The sequence below is a fragment of the Anomaloglossus baeobatrachus genome, chromosome 7 (assembly GCF_048569485.1).
Source record: "Anomaloglossus baeobatrachus isolate aAnoBae1 chromosome 7, aAnoBae1.hap1, whole genome shotgun sequence".
NCBI lineage: Eukaryota > Metazoa > Chordata > Amphibia > Anura > Aromobatidae > Anomaloglossus > Anomaloglossus baeobatrachus.
The window spans coordinates 226907064-226924892 of NC_134359.1; the positions used below are offsets into that span (position 1 = coordinate 226907064).

The window sequence follows — 17829 nt, forward strand, 5'->3', positions numbered from 1 at the left end:
CACGGGGCAAACAGAGCACGGGGCAAACAGAGCACGGGGCAAACAGAGCACGGGGCAAACAGAGCACGGGGCAAACAGAGCACGGGGCAAACAGAGCACGGGGCAAACAGAGCACGGGGCAAACAGAGCACGGGGCAAACAGAGCACGGGGCAAACAGAGCACGGGGCAAACAGAGCACGGGGCAAACAGAGCACGGGGCAAACAGAGCACGGGGCAAACAGAGCACGGGGCAAACAGAGCACGGGGCAAACAGAGCACGGGGCAAACAGAGCACGGGGCAAACAGAGCACGGGGCAAACAGAGCACGGGGCAAACAGAGCACGGGGCAAACAGAGCACGGGGCAAACAGAGCACGGGGCAAACAGAGCACGGGGCAAACAGAGCACGGGGCAAACAGAGCACGGGGCAAACAGAGCACGGGGCAAACAGAGCACGGGGCAAACAGAGCACGGGGCAAACAGAGCACGGGGCAAACAGAGCACGGGGCAAACAGAGCACGGGGCAAACAGAGCACGGGGCAAACAGAGCACGGGGCAAACAGAGCACGGGGCAAACAGAGCACGGGGCAAACAGAGCACGGGGCAAACAGAGCACGGGGCAAACAGAGCACGGGGCAAACAGAGCACGGGGCAAACAGAGCACGGGGCAAACAGAGCACGGGGCAAACAGAGCACGGGGCAAACAGAGCACGGGGCAAACAGAGCACGGGGCAAACAGAGCACGGGGCAAACAGAGCACGGGGCAAACAGAGCACGGGGCAAACAGAGCACGGGGCAAACAGAGCACGGGGCAAACAGAGCACGGGGCAAACAGAGCACGGGGCAAACAGAGCACGGGGCAAACAGAGCACGGGGCAAACAGAGCACGGGGCAAACAGAGCACGGGGCAAACAGAGCACGGGGCAAACAGAGCACGGGGCAAACAGAGCACGGGGCAAACAGAGCACGGGGCAAACAGAGCACGGGGCAAACAGAGCACGGGGCAAACAGAGCACGGGGCAAACAGAGCACGGGGCAAACAGAGCACGGGGCAAACAGAGCACGGGGCAAACAGAGCACGGGGCAAACAGAGCACGGGGCAAACAGAGCACGGGGCAAACAGAGCACGGGGCAAACAGAGCACGGGGCAAACAGAGCACGGGGCAAACAGAGCACGGGGCAAACAGAGCACGGGGCAAACAGAGCACGGGGCAAACAGAGCACGGGGCAAACAGAGCACGGGGCAAACAGAGCACGGGGCAAACAGAGCACGGGGCAAACAGAGCACGGGGCAAACAGAGCACGGGGCAAACAGAGCACGGGGCAAACAGAGCACGGGGCAAACAGAGCACGGGGCAAACAGAGCACGGGGCAAACAGAGCACGGGGCAAACAGAGCTTTTTCAAGGTGGGGAGCCTAAGTAACTTAGGCTCCCCACCTTGAAAAAGCTATACAATCCCCGCGAAACGCGCGTCGGATGGAGATCCTGGGCATTCCATAGGGACTTTACCATACCCGGGACTGCGTTTACAGCAACTGGCGCTTCTGGTTATACTGCTGCATTGACTTTGCACTTAAGCACTTTAGGTAAGAGAGAATTCCTTCTACCTTGTATTTTTATAACATACCTGTGTCATTCCCATAGGATTAGTACTTACTTTAACTTTCCCCTGGTGCCGTTTTTACTATCACCATGATTCCCTACCAATACATGGTGGGGAATCAAGGTTTGATTATGTATTGCATTCCTTAATCGCAGTCCCTGGTAGTAACTCCTACTTTTCACACTCAGTCCATTTATCCTCTTTTCTCTAGCCACTATACATATGGACTTAACATAGTCAGTATTTATGACTTAATGTGGGCTATTACAAACATTAATAGGTCTGGTGTGAATCTGTCCCTAAGATTTTGGTAGTGTACCATTTTATTACCTATCTTGTTGTGTTTTCAAATAAAGTAATTTATCTATGCACTTTACTCTTGTCCTCCTGTGTTCATTACGGTTATGAGTAGTGCTGGCACCTTTCCTGCCCTATCTTGGCAGGCCTGGTGCTCATAATCATATGGCTCTTTTTATGAGATAGGTGTTGCCCATATTGCACAACATGCAGCAACATACAGTATGCTGTCCAGAGTCCAGATGTGCATTGCAGCTAACGGTGGCCACTTTGAGCATCAAAGTTAAATGAGCGCCATATGCGTGACCAGCATTTATTGTTTTGGGGGGGCCATGAGTTTCATATCATAGCATTTCTGTATGCAAGGTGCCGATTCGTATTGAATTGATGATGCCCTACAATTTTTTAATTCACTTTTTTTCTCTATCTCGTTCCGTTTTTGAGATAAAAATGCTAACTCCGTTGTTTTCCACCAGGTGGCGCTATAGGTGGTTTCAATGCGTAGCGCATGGCTACTTTACTATCCCTAGACACCACTTCTATGCCTATAGCTGCTGCCGTTCTCAAGTTAATGGCGGTGGACAGGATAAGGGTGGGCACACTATCATGCAGTGTATTCTTCTCTGTTCCTAGCCTTCTTAAGGAGTTCTCGACCTCAGTGTTCGGAACTGAACATAAAGTCAGGGTTTCTTTTTAGCATTTGCTAGCTGTTTACAAACTTTAGTCAAAAACATGAACAAATGCAAAATAGTAGAGCCATGTGGCTCCTAAAAGCCACCCAGCAAATAGCTTTTCAGTAGTCATCAGTTACCTTTACATATGTAGTATTGACCCGCATAGTGATTCTTTATTGGTCTTGGTCTTATTTTCTTCCATTTGTCATCTGCAGGAATCTTCATCCTCCCAATTAAAATGTCCTTCTTACATTTATGATCCAGGTTGGGATGATAATTGTAGCTCAAGGACTTTAGTCCTAAATAAAGACGATAAATCAAGGGTATGATACAATCATGTGAAAATCATGTGGTATTACTAAAGTTCATTATTAGAATTTAAAGGGGTTTTCTAACGAACAAAGTTAACTTTAATCACTAGATCTTAGAATAATAATAATTTCCACAATTGGATGTGTTTAATAAAAATGTTCCTGTGCTGAGATAATCTTATATATATGTGTCCCTGCTGTGTACTGTGTAATGGCTGTATCTGACTGTACAGGGACATGGTCTGATCATACCACAACTCCTGAGCCGGGGAAGAAGTAAGAAAGTATATAGATAATAACAGCATGGGATCGCAAATTATTCTTTCTTTAAAAGGTAAAACATTTCTTTAAAAAATTAGCAACAACACATGGATACAGGGCAAAATGAAACAGATACAGTAAATCCAAAACTGAGCCGTTATCTAACTAGGTAACCAAAGACATGTAATGAGATCAGCCTTGTGGTTTGCTCCATATTCATCAGATTTTAATGTTTGGGGGGACAAAAGTAAAGAGAGCATGGGCTAAAGGGGGGAATTAGGAAAGTGTAGAAAAGGCTCAAGCAGGGAAAAGGGAGCAGGGAATACAAAAGGGAAAAGAAAGGTGCATTATGCACCTAGAACCACGAGCAGTTCTGGGTGCATATTGCTAATCCCTGCCTAACTGTCCCTGTATACACTAGCATAGATAAAGAGATCTGAAGAAAAGGTATTTCTAAAGATCCTTTATGATATGCTAATGAGGTCAGTGATTAGTGGCAAGGATGTTACTTCCCTTGGCTAGTCGGCCCCATTAGCATGTTAGCACACCCCTGTGGGCGTGCTAACATACTAATGAATGCACAGCGTCAGAGGCATGGTCATTCTCACCTCTGCTGCCATCGCTGGTTTTCGGTTCAGTGCGCATGATCAGAACATTCCTTGACGTCCGGTCATGTGCATTACACCAGTCTGAAGCTTGGACGACTACACCCAGTTTATCATGCGCATTGAGCCGAAATACAGCGTTGAGTGTAGTGGCAGCAGAAAGCGGTGAGATCGACCATACCTCTGATGCTGCACATTCATTAGCATGTTAGCATGCCCACAGGGGCCGACTAGCCAAGGGAACTAACACCCTTGTGACTAGTCCCTGGTCTCATTAGCATATCATAAAAGGATCTTTAGAAATACTTTTTCTAAAAATCTGGGACAGTTAGGCAGGGATTAGAAATATGCACCCAGAACTGCTCGTGGTTCTAGGTGCACATTGCACCTGACAGTTTCCCTTTAAAACGACAAAGCATAAATCAGGAATCGTTCCAAAACATGTTCACAAAGGAAACTGACGTTTAGTCTGAAATTAATTTACCATAATCATTGGTGGAATCTTTGAAATCAATCCAATAATACCAAGTTTTATAGAAGACATCATATCTGTCATGTAGAGAAGCCGTCAGAACTTCCATGTACATCAGGTCATTCACTCTGTTCAACCACGTAGACAGACTCCGAGGATCAGAGGATATCCAGTCCAAGGGGACAAAGGCCCTGGCCGCCATCACCAAGAATCTCCGCAGGAACTTTCAGAAGAATGCGAAGAGGACTCAGAACAGTCAAGGCCCAAGGTCTGTGTGGTACCTGTCAACAACCTGATAACGTCCCTCACTCCCTCCCAGAACTATAGCAAACCGGACATGAACAAAAAATGTGTAGGAAGTCCCCCTCCCATACTCCACATTTCCAACATTTAGAATGGACAGCAGGGTACATCTTGTGAAGCTTAGTCTGGACCCTATACCATCGAGATAGACATTTATAATTTGCTTTGGGAATTTTACAACTGATGGAGGTCTTATGGGCGAGAGACAGAACCTTATCTCTCTGTTTGGGTGTAAGAGATTCCAAGAGGTTCCAAGATGCTTTCCCAGAGTAACAGATAGCCGGGGGAAAGGAAGGTCAGTAGAGTTGACTAGAATGGAATGTGTTGCAGCTAAAGAGTGTCTGAGTGTCCCTTCTTCTAATCATAACTTTTCAAATCCGGTGAGCGGCCTGGAGAATTGCCTGTGGTCAGGGAGAGTACACCAAGCCAAGCACCCAAAGGGTTAGGAACCGAACAATTCTGGAGATCTTCCAACGTGGCCAGTCATCTCTAATGCCAATCTGGTACATTCGGAATCTACCTCTGGAAATCCACAGTCAGAATACCAAGTCCGACATACCAGGATAGAAATCTAGAGAACCAAGAATAGGGAAGAGGGAAGAATGAGGATGAATAAGGGACCTGTGTATTTCTGGACTGGAGCAAGAAGACAGAGTAGCACTAATTGTGGGATGATGCTTCTGGGCTGGAATGGAAAAGAGTGGTATCCACGGAAGTGCAGCTAGTGGATTTTCAGTAAAGCTTTGTTCAACTGACACCCAGAGTTTAGTGTAAAGGGTGCTTTACACGCTGCGACATTGCTAGCGATCTCGTTAGCGATGTGACACGCCAGATCGCAGATAAGATTTGCCGAGATCGCACGTAGGTCAATATATATTTTTTTTTTTTTAGCGCCGGTCACATGTGCGATCTTGGCAAATCGTATGTGTAATCTGGCGTGTAACATCGCTAGCGATGTCGCAGCGTGTAAAGCACCCTTAAGAATGTCTACACCAATCTACCATGCTTACCAAATGCACAGCAAGGTAAGACGTTTTTAGGTCTTGGAGGCCTAAACCTCCTCGGACTTTGGGCCTGCAAAATAAAGAGCGGGCCAATCTTGCTGGTTTGTTTGCCCACAAAAACCCGATGTGCACAGAGGACACCTCTTTGAAGAAAAGTTTGGGGATTATAATGGTAAGTGTCTGAAGTAGGTATAACATCAGAGGGATGACGTTCATTATAAGAAGTTCACATTTTCCGAACCAGGTGAACAATGTTTTGCCCATTTCTTACAGTCCTCTTTAAGTTTCTGGAGAAACGGGATATAATTTAATTTAAAATAGGGACTTGGCGTATGTTGTTAAAGCATTTTTTTATTTTTTTTTTTTTTTAAAAAAAAACAGACAGTGAAATGTTTTACCTCACAAAAATAATCAGGTACGCTGTAATGTCGCTTTATGCTAGTTTCACACTTGCGTTGAATGGCATCCGTTGCATTGCGTTGTGTGACTGATGCATCGGATGCAGTGCATATAGTGGCACAACGGATGCAACAAATCGTACAAAACAACGGAATCTGCTTTTTTTTTTTTCTTTACAGGTTTTACCGGCGGCAGACTATTGTGAACAATCAGCTGATCACCCGGCTGCCTGGCGATCAGCTAACCGCTCTCAAAAGCCGACCGCCGGGTGATCAGCTGATCGTTCGGCCGCTGAGAATGTGTGCGGGGGGTGGAGCCGAGCTGGGCCATGGCGCTGAGGACGTCAGTGCCGGGGACTGCATGGCTGGGGACAGGTGAGCGTGTGTGTGTGTGTGTCTGTCTGTACATGCCGAGTGGAGTTCGGGAGGGGGCGGAGCCGAGCGGGGAAGTGTCGGGCTCCCTGCATACGTAGCCAGGGTAAATATCGGCCAACTAAGCAAAGCGCTTTGCTTAGTAACCCGATGTGCACCCTGGTTACGTGTGCAGTGAGCCAGAGAGAGCATGCGCAGCGAAAGCCTAAGGATTCCGCTGCTCAAAAAACATTGCATGCTGTGTTTCTTCCGCACAGCGGAAGCAACGCAGGTCCATCAGTAGCAAACCATCGTCCATACAAGTCTATGGGAAGCAGCGGAATCTGTTAACGGATTCCGCTGTTTTCCAAAATGGTGGATTGCGACAGAAGGAAAAAAACGCAAGTGTGAAAGTAGCCTTACTTTTTTGCTTCCTCCCCGGCCCAGGAGTTGTGGTATGATCAGACGATGTTCCTGTACGGTCAGATATGTCCATTAGCAGGGACACATACTGTATATAATATCGAAGCACAGGAACATTTTTATTCTTTTAACCTTCTTTTTATTAGTTTTTAATAACAAAAATAGATCATCAATAATCATATAATACAATACATTTTGTTTATGTTAAACTACAAAATTACAGATAATGTATCTCCTCGAATCCCAACCCTCCTCCCTCCCCCCACCCCACACAGGAACATTTTTATTAAACACATCAATTGTGAAACTTGTTATTCCAAGATCTATTGATTAAAATGTACTTTGCTCATGAGAAAACCCCTTTAAGTTAATAAAACAGCCTGTCCGTTTAAAGGGAAGGCCTGAAAAGTTTGGATTATGGATCATGAAAGAAGGTTTTCAATGTAATTATCTTACCTGCTTTGGTAAAGCACAGCTGGCAGGCCTGTTTGAACTCATGGGTATCTTCCAGGGGATTGACGCTCTTTACACAGTTACTGATATTGGTCATAGTAGATGGCTCCCCATTAACACATTCTAACAGATGTGCTGCCTTCTGTGACCCAGAAAAATCTTTAGGACTTTCCAACTGGAGGAAGTATTGGGAATCATTTACCTGTAGAATATGGAAACAGCAGACTCTTAAAGGGAATCGGTCAGCAGGTTTTTCCTATATATGCTGGGGACAGCATGTAGGAGTTAAAAACAAAAAGCAACTAGGCCTTTCTTATCTTTGTGTGTGCAATTGTTTGCTTAAACTAATGGTTATATTACCATGTGATTAACATTACAGGGCTAGAAACTCATGTGCAGAGCAGTCCAACCCCCCCCCCCTCCCCCGACTGTGATTGAAACCTCACAGTGAATGTACAATCTCTATGAAGGGCCTTGTGTGGGTAGGGACAGCTCCATGGGCTCTTCTACATGCTTAAAACTCAATTATTGGATTGTGTGAGAACGGCTGCACCCAGTAATCTATGTGATACACCGTTGGATTCAGAATCTCCTTGCCGACATGATGGTGCTGTCAGATGAGGTAGCAAAAACCTGCTGACAGATTCCCTTTAAGACAGACCTTTTTTTTTTCCTCAATTCCCGACACCCCCTTTAAAGTTGATATGTCACCAGATTCTGCGAATGTGACAACATACATTAACCTTTGTCTGGTACCATGGGGTCAATATGAACCCATGCAGATTGGTACTACTAGTGATCTTTTTCCATGGTACCAGACAAGGCTGATGAGACTTTTTCATGTCTGGATGCATAATGCTGATATTAGAACTAGCATTTCATAAACCCTGCTCTAGATTATTTTAATATCAAGCAGGAAAACGTTTAAAAATGCGTTATAAAACCATTCTAACAAATTTTCAAAGTTAGTACTCCAGCTTCGTCAAGTATAAGTGATACCATGTATGTAGCTTATATTGCAAAATCTGACGACAAAATCACATTTGTATTGCAATTTTGTGCCAAATTCTCAGACTACATGGAATATTAGAGGCTAGATATTATTCATAGATACATACAAAATGTATATATCTATCTATATATTACACATACAAGTTCTGTTTACTACATAAAACTTAAAAAAATACTCACAGAAAACGGAGTAGAGGGTATTCCATTGAACTGATCTAATACAGAAATATCTGAAAAGATGGAAAAAAATAAATAAGTTAGAAAACATACATAACAATAGAAATATAATGTATATCTTCTTATTCTTCATAGTTTATTTATGCATGTGTTTAAAGTTACCTCTTTGAGAGCTCTTCATAGGAAGGGGGTTCATAGAAAAGCTGTCCAGGCTGGGTGCTATCATCGGGGGGAATGGATAACTCTGGAATATTGAAGGTGGTTCCAGTCCTGAAAAGTCATTCAATCTGCCGCTAACTCCTATAGCACTGCTAGTCTGAAACAGATCATCACATACATTTATCAGGCTTTTTTTTTTCTTTGGTGGCCAGTAATAAAGCAATGAGAAACTACAGTCACCTGATATCAGGTTACATTGAACAATGTCACCTCCATCTGCATTATTTATAAGCAGCGGCGCGGTTTTGTCAAAGAACAGGGAGCCCAAAAGCAAATATTCAAAATTATTTCTTTATATAAATGTTAATCATTTTGGCACTTTGATTATTTCTCGTTACACCATTAATGGATCGGAATAATTGAATAATTTATTTTATATTTTAATAGATTAGACATTTCTGAAAACAGTGATACCAAATATGTGTATTTTATTGCTTTATTTTTAATGGGGCAAAAGGAGGGTGATTGGAACTCTTTTTTTTTTTTTTCTTCAGATTTTTAAAGACTTTTTTTTTTATTATTATTTTTGCATTTACTTGTCCCCTTAGAGAATTTGAAGCTGCGATCGTCCGAGCTATACAGAAGAGTGCATCAGTACTGTTCGGTATAGCAGAAATCACAAGAAAAACATGATGGTAGGCACAGGGGTCATCAGATCAACCCTGGCTGTCATGACCCAAATTTAAGTGCTGTAAAATGGTCGCAATAAGGGCTAAGGGGTCTGCAAAAAAGAAGCAATATGGGGGTAAGAGCAGAACAATTGCCCTGCAAACAAATGTTGGTAGGAATCAATAAAACAAAACATTATGTTGAGTCCCCCCTATTTTTTATAACCAGCCAAGAGAAAGCTTGGTATTATCAGGCTGGGAAGGCGCATGTTTATTTGGCTCTTCCCAGCCTTAAAATAGCAGCCAGTAGCCACCGCAGAAGTGAATTATCCATTAAATGAACCAATTCTTGCACTTTGCCCCGCTCCTCCCAATTGCACTGGTGCGGTGGCAATTGGGGTAATCATTTTGGAGTTGATATCAGCTGTGAAATGACAGCTGGCATCAAGCCGCCCAGGGGTTATTAATTGAGAGGCGTCTATCAGACAGCGCCATTACTAACCCGGTAAATGTAAGGTTAAAAAAAAAAAACCACATACTGAAAAAAAATAGTTTATTTGAATAAAGACTCCCCCACTCTCCCTGATTGAACAATTTATTAACTAAAGAGAAATCCTCGAAGTTCCGACAATCTAAAAGTGTAATGTGCACGACTTCCATAGGTCACTCGCGGTCAGCGGCAGACCTGGAATTTCTCACGCTCATGAGAGACTCCATAGGATTCAATAACTGTTGTGAGACATTACACCTTTGGATTATGTCGAATTTCTTTTTAAATAATAAATTAGCAAACAAGGCAGTGGGGGTGGGGGTCTTTTTTCCAGTGTGTGTGATTTGTTTTTACTTTACACTTATTGAGTTAGTAATGGGGGGTATCTGATAGATGACTCTCCATTACTAACCACTGGGCTTGATGCCAGCTGTCAATTCACAGCTGACTTACACCACAAAAATATTACCCCAATTGCCACCACACCAGTGCAATCAGGAATGCTGGGCAAAACGCTACTTCTCAACCACTTCTGAGGTGGCTGAGGGCTGCTATTTTTAGGCTCAGAAGGGCCAAATAACCATGGGCCTTCCCTGCCTGATAACACTAGCCCCAAGTTGTCTGCTTTACCTTTGCCAGTTATGAAACTTAGGGGGGCACCTCGCCATTTTTTTTAAATTGTTTTTTTTTTTTATAACCAGCCAAGATAAAGCAGACAGCTAAGGGCTGCAGCTCACAGCTGTCTGCTTTACCTGCGCTAATTATCAAAAAAGGGGGGACCCAACGTCATTTTTTTTTATTGTTTATTTAGTTTGTTCCCAGCAGCATCCTGGCATCTTCCGCATGTCATAAAGCATGTCGATTGGCTGCACTGCAGCATTTTAAACTTTTTTCTTCATCCAAACTCAGACACAGACTTTCGTGAAAAGTCAGTGTTCGCGTTCAAGGCCCAAACACTAGGTGTCCGGTACAAACCCCAAACTTTACAGTTTGGGTTTGCCTATCCCTAGTAACTATAAAATATATTGGGTGCAAATTGGTATTCGATGAAAGCATGTGGAAAAAAACAAATCTGTTAGTTGAAGGAAACATATGAGAAAATAAGTTCTTATTGGCTGCAATGAAAGAATCATTTGGGTGAACACACTCCACTAGTGTATTTTTGTAGGTATTTAATTTAGACATGAAGGGGACAGACATATAGGGAAGGGAGTCAGATTTAACTTCTCACATGTACTACTTCAAGGACCGTTAAACCTAATAAGTTGCCTAAAAACAATCTTGATATTGGCTCTAAATCAATATTTCTTCACAATGGCTAATATTTGAGCACTTATGTCCTGTACCCTACATGTTCTGCAAAGCAGAAATGTTTTTATCCATTAATATATGAAGATGAAAAACAAAGTAGCACTCACCATTCATAAAACCAATATTTATTGATCAGTCTTTAAAGGGAACCAATCAGCAGGATTTTCATATATAAAAGTAAAGCCACTGCTAAACTGACGCTAGGATGCTGAATGTAAGCATACCTATTCTTCAGATATTGGCTGTTTTATTTCAGAAATATGTGCAAGTAAAGTTCCAGCAATGCACTGCTATTTGATTGACAGGTGCAACAGGAAGGTAATATATGGGTTGGGTCTTGCTATCTATTCCCGCCCCTGTCTGCCTGCGCCGGAATTATCGTCTATGACGGTGACAGGGGTAGGAAGGCAGCCAGGCAGGCAGAGAGGGTTGGGGGGATAGATAAGCAAGACTCGACACATTTATTCCCTTTCTGTTGCACCTGTCAATCAAATAGCAGTGCAATGCTGGAACTTAACTTGCACATATTTCTGAAATAATACGGTATATCCAATCTCTGAACAAAAGCTATGCTTACATTCAGCATCCTAGCACCAGTATAGCACTGGCTTTACTTAATATATGGAAATCTTGCTGGTTGGTTCCCTTTAAAACAAAAGTATGGGATTAGCATAGATGCACAATACTCACTAAAGAGAATATACAAAAAAAAGAGAATTTTGTTTACTTACCGTAAATTCTTTTTCTTATAGTTCCGACATGGGAGACCCAGACCATGGGGTGTATAGCTACTGCCTCCGGAGGACACACAAAGTACTACACTCAAAACATGTAGCTCCTCCCTCCGGGCTATATACACCCCCTGGATGACAATCTAACCAGTTCAGTGCAAAAGCTGAAGGAGGACATCCACCCATAAGTAGAGATAGAGTAAAACTCGGAAAAACCGGAACTCTGTCTACAACAACAGCCAGTGAAAACACACGGAACAAAAACTGCCAACAGGCAACAGGGAGGGTGCTGGGTCTCCCATGTCGGAACTATAAGAAAAAGAATTTACGGTAAGTAAACAAAATTCTCTTTTTCTTCATCGTTCCTTATGGGAGACCCAGACCATGGGACGTTCCAAAGCAGTCCATGGGTGGGAAATAAACCAAACTGAGAAGTAGGCAAAACCTAACTTCACAAATGGGCGACAGCCGCCTGAAGGATGCGTCTGCCCAAGCTCGCATCTGCCGAAGCATGAGCATGCACTTGGTAGTGCTTCGAAAAAGTGTGCAGACTGGACCAAGTGGCAGCCTGACAAACCTGCTGAGCCGTAGCCTGGTGCCTGAAAGCCCAGGAGGCACCGACAGCTCTGGTCGAGTGCGCCTTAATCCCCGGCGGGGGAGGCACCTGAGAACACTGGTAGGCATCGGCGATAGCCGACCTAATCCAACGAGCCAGGGTCGGTTTAGAAGCAGAGAGACCCTTGCGCTGACCCGTGGTTAGCACAAAAAGTGAGGTGCACCGCCTAAAAACGGCGGTGCGTGACACATAGATTCGGAGCGCCCGCACCAAATCCAAGGTGTGCAACGCCTTCTCAAAGCGATGCACAGGGGCCGGACAAAGAGAGGGCAATGAAATGTCCTGGTTAAGGTGGAAAGAAGACACCACCTTAGGGAGAAAGTCCGGAGTTGGACGAAGAACCACCTTGTCTTGGTGAAACACCAAAAAGGGGGATTCCGAAGAGAGCGCAGCCAAATCAGAAACTCTCCTGAGAGAAGTTATGGCTACTAGAAAAACAACTTTCTGTGAAAGTCTAAACAAGGGAACCTCCCTAAGAGGCTCAAAGGGGGGTTTCTGTAAGGCCGTGAGGACCAGATTAAGGTCCCAGGGATCCAAAGGCCGCCGGTAAGGAGGAATGATGTGAGCTGCGCCCTGCATGAAGGTGCGCACCTGAGCCAGTCGGGCGATACGCTGCTGGAATAATACCGACAGAGCCGACACCTGTCCTTTGAGGGAATTGAGGGACAGTCCTAGCTGTAGACCAGACTGTAGAAAAGACAGGATGGTCGGCAAGGAGAACGGCCAAGGAGCATGGTCGGAAGAGCGACACCAAGACAGGAAGATCCTCCAAGTCCTGTGATAAATCTTAGCCGAAGAAGACTTCCGAGCCTGAGTCATAGTGGAGATGACCTCAGAGGGAATACCTGAAGCCGTCAGGATCCAGGACTCAAGAGCCACGCCGTCAATCTGAGAGCCGCAGAATTCTGGCGGAAAAACGGACCTTGAGAGAGAAGGTCTGGGCGGTCTGGGAGATGCCACGGCACCTCTACAGACAGGCGGAGCAGGTCTGGGTACCAAGCTCGCCTGGGCCAGTCCGGAGCAATGATTATGACCTGACGGCCCTCCATTCTGATCTTGCGCAGAACCCTGGGCAAGAGAGCTAGCGGGGGAAACACGTAAGCCAGACGGAACTGGGACCAATCCTGAACCAGCGCATCCGCTGCGAAGGCCTGAGGATCGTGGGAGCGAGCCACGTAAACCGGAACCTTGTTGTTGTGCCGGGATGCTATTAGATCCACTTCCGGAGTACCCCACTTGCGGCAGATTGACCTGAAGACTGCCGGGTGTAGGGCCCACTCGCCGCTGTCCACGGTTTGACGGCTGAGATAATCGGCCTCCCAGTTTTCTACGCCTGGGATGTGGACTGCTGATATGGTGGACTTGGAGTCCTCCGTCCACTGGAGGATTCGTTGAACCTCCAACATCGCCAGACGGCTGCGAGTTCCGCCCTGGTGATTGATGTAGGCAACCGTTGTCCGACTGGACTCGAATGTGCCTGCCCGCCAACAGGTGGTGCAAGGCTAGGAGAGCTAGAAACACAGCTCTGATCTCCAGCACATTGATCGGGAGGGCTGATTCGGACGGAGTCCAAGTACCCTGTGCTCGGTGATGGAGAAAAACTGCTCCCCAACCGGAGAGGCTGGCATCTGTGGTGAGAATCACCCAGGACGGAGTCAGGAAGGAGCGTCCCTGTGACAGAGAGAGGGGCCGAAGCCACCACTGAAGAGAGCTCCTGGTCTGTGGCGACAGAGCCACTAGCTTGTGCAGGGAAGAGGTCCGCTTGTTCCAACAGCGGAGAATGTCCAACTGCAGGGGACGCATATGGAACTGTGCAAATGGAACCGCTTCCATTGACGCCACCATCTGACCCAGCACCTGCATGAGGTGTCTGATGGAATGACGGCGGTGCCTCAGCAGAGAGCGCACCGCTAGCTGAAGGGACTGCTGTTTGACCAAGGGCAACTTCACAAGTGCCGGCAGAGTCTCGAATTGCATTCCTAGGTACAGAAGCCCCTGGGTCGGGGTCAGAGTGGACTTGGGCAGGTTGACAAGCCACCCGAACTGAACAAGCGTGGCGAGAGTGAGCGAGACACTCCGCTGGCAGTCTGCCCTGGATGAGGCCTTGACTAGAAGGTCGTCCAGGTAGGGGATTACTGCCAACCCCTGAAGGTGCAGGACCGCAACCACTGCTGCCATGACCTTGGTGAAAACACGAGGGGCCGTGGCTAACCCGAAGGGGAGAGCCACGAATTGGAAATGTTCCTCTCCGATTGCAAAGCGGAGCCAACGCTGGTGTGAAACCGCGATAGGCACGTGCAGATAGGCATCTCTGATGTCGATGGATGCCAGAAAATCTCCTTGGGTCATTGATGCAATGACCGATCTCAGAGACTCCATGCGAAAACGCCGCACCTGAACATGCTTGTTGAGAAGCTTGAGATCCAGGATGGGCCGGAAGGAACCGTCCTTCTTGGGGACTAGAAAGAGGTTGGAGTAGAAACCTCTGAACCGTTCCCGAGCGGGAACCGGAACAATAACACCGTTGGCCTGCAGGGATGCCACGGCCTGAGAGAAGGCGGCGGCTTTGGAGCAGGGGGGGTGGACAGAAAAAATCTGTTTGGCGGGCTGGAAGAAAATTCTATCCTGTAGCCGTGGGAGATGATATCCCGCACCCACTGATCGGAGACGTGTTGAAACCACACGTCGCCAAAGCGGGAGAGCCTGCCACCGACCAAGGACGTTGCTGGCGCAGCCAGATAGTCAAGAGGGGGCTGCCTTAGTGGCAGCGGCTCCTCCGGACTTCTGAGGACGCGGCTTTGCGCGCCAGATGGGTTTACGATCCTTGGCTGCGGTAGTGGACGAGGCTGAGGGCTTAGAGGCTGACCAGTTAGAGGAACGAAAGGAACGAAACCTCGATTGGTTCCTGCCCTGGACAGGTCTCTTGGCTTTAGCTTGTGGCAAGGAAGTACTCTTCCCTCCAGTAGCTTCCTTAATTATTTCATCCAGTTGTTCACCAAACAGCCGGGACCCAGCAAAAGGGAGGCCCGCAAGGTACTTCTTAGAAGAAGCGTCTGCTTTCCACTCTCGAAGCCACAAGATCCTGCGGATCGCGAGAGAGTTAGCGGAGGCCACCGCCATGCGGTGAGAAGCCTCCAGAATGGCAGACATGGCGTAGGATGAAAAAGACGAAGCCTGAGAAGTTAAGGCCTCCATCTCAGGCATAGAGTCCCTGGTGAGGGAATGTATCTCCGCCAGAGAGGCAGAGACTGCCTTAAGAGCCCACACTGCCGCAAAAGACGGGGAGAAGGAGGCTCCTGCCGCCTCATATACAGACTTGGCCAGAAGGTCAACCTGGCGGTCAGTGGGATCCTTGAGAGAGGTGCCATCGGCCACCGCTACGACTGTGCGGGCTGAGATTCTAGAAACCGGAGGGTCTACCTTTGGGGACTGAGCCCACTCCTTCACCACATCTGGTGGAAAGGGAAAACGGTCATCAGAACTACGCTTTGGAAAGCGTTTGTCAGGACAGGCCCTGGGTTTGGTGACAGTGGCCTGAAAACTGGAGTGGTTAAAAAACGTACTCCGAGCTTTCTTAGGTGAGGCAAACTGATGTATCTCCACCAGAGAGGCTGGTTCCTCTGACACTGGTGGAGTGAGGTTCAGAACGGAGTTAATGGACGCAATCAAGTCACTGACATCCGCATCATCCTCAGACAAGGCAATGGGGTACCTAGAGCTAGCGTCTGAACCCACAGTAAAAGTAACCTCCTCGCCCTGCACCTCGGCCCGTGAATCAGAGCCGTGGGACGAGGAAGGAGAAGGGTCCCTGCGTCTCCGTTTAGGAGGACGGGGTCCTAGAACATGCTCTGAGGGCTCTGCAGAGCTCGGAGCAACAGAGGCGGCCTGAGAAGGAGGCTGATGCATGGTCAGCAGTGTCCGGGACAGTTGTCCCATAGAGTCGGCAAAAGACTGGGAAATAGCTCTGGAAAAAGATGCTACCCAGGCCGGGGGATCAGTCACCGGGGCTGGAGCGGCCGGGGGAACCCCTGAGGAGGCTCTAGGCTGAGGGACCACCATGTTAGAGCAGGCATCACAATGTGGGTATGTGCTTGGCTCTGGCAGAATGAGCTTACAAGCAGTGCATATAGCGTACAGCTTTGCAGCCTTGCTCCTAGTGACAGACATGCTGCTGAGGTGGAGGCTCTGCAGCAAGAATACACTCCTGTAGAATGCCCTGAGAGTGTATAATAAAGAAGGGAATATTGTTTACTTACCGTAAATTCCTTTTCTTCTAGCTCCAATTGGGAGACCCAGACAATTGGGTGTATAGGCTATGCCTCCGGAGGCCGCACAAAGTATTACACTTAAAAGTGTTAAGCCCCTCCCCTTCTGCCTATACACCCCCCGTGCTCCCACGGGCTCCTCAGTTTTGGTGCAAAAGCAAGAAGGAGGAAAAGAATTAAAAACTGGTTTAAAGTAACTTCAATCCGAAGGAATATCGGAGAACTGAAACCATTCAACATGAACAACATGTGTACACAAAAAAACAGGGGCGGGCGCTGGGTCTCCCAATTGGAGCTAGAAGAAAAGGAATTTACGGTAAGTAAACAAAATTCCCTTCTTCTTTGTCGCTCCATTGGGAGACCCAGACAATTGGGACGTCCAAAAGCAGTCCCTGGGTGGGTAAAATAATACCTTGTAAGAGAGCCGTAAAACGGCCTCTTCCTACAGGTGGGCAACCGCCGCCTGAAGGACTCATCTACCTAGGCTGGCATCCGTCGAAGCATAGGTATGCACCTGATAGTGTTTCGTGAAAGTGTGCAGGCTCGACCAGGTAGCCGCCTGACACACCTGCTGAGCCGTAGCCTGGTGCCTCAAAGCCCAGGACGCGCCCACGGCTCTGGTAGAATGGGCCTTCAGCCCTGAGGGAACTGGAAGCCCAGCCGAACGGTAGGCTTCGAGAATTGGCTCCTTGATCCACCGAGCCAAGGTTGATTTGGAAGCCTGTGACCCTTTACGCTGGCCAGCGACAAGGACAAAGAGTGCATCCGAGCGGCGCAGGGGCGCCGTACGAGAAATGTAGAGTCTGAGTGCTCTCACCAGATCTAACAAGTGCAAATCCTTTTCACATTGGTGAACTGGATGAGGACAAAAAGAAGGTAAGGAGATATCCTGATTGAGATGAAAGGGGGATACCACCTTAGGGAGAAATTCCGGAACCGGACGCAGAACCACCTTGTCCTGGTGAAAAACCAGGAAAGGGGCTTTGCACGACAGCGCTGCTAGCTCAGACACTCTCCGAAGTGAAGTGACTGCTACTAGAAAAACCACTTTCTGCGAAAGGCGTGAGAGAGAAATATCTCTCATTGGCTCGAATGGTGGTTTCTGAAGAACCAGCAGCACCCTGTTCAGATCCCAGGGTTCTAACGGCCGCTTGTAAGGAGGAACGATGTGACAAACCCCCTGCAGGAACGTGCGTACCTGTGGAAGTCTGGCTAGGCGCTTCTGGAAAAACACAGAAAGCGCTGAGACTTGTCCCTTAAGGGAGC

General features: G+C 47.3%; 1 protein-coding gene across 1 annotated transcript in view; it reads right to left on the reverse strand.

The window, feature by feature from the left end:
- The window catches only part of ZC3H7A (zinc finger CCCH-type containing 7A), a 188786-nt gene that overhangs the window by 67709 nt on the left and 103248 nt on the right, over nucleotides 1–17829 (reverse strand). The window contains exons 10-13 of the mRNA XM_075317930.1: nucleotides 8486–8639; nucleotides 8327–8376; nucleotides 7139–7337; nucleotides 2692–2853 (exon numbers count right to left, since the gene is read on the reverse strand). Of these exons, the coding sequence (XP_075174045.1) occupies nucleotides 2692–2853; nucleotides 7139–7337; nucleotides 8327–8376; nucleotides 8486–8639 (565 nt within the window). The remainder of the gene's footprint in view (nucleotides 1–2691; nucleotides 2854–7138; nucleotides 7338–8326; nucleotides 8377–8485; nucleotides 8640–17829) is intronic.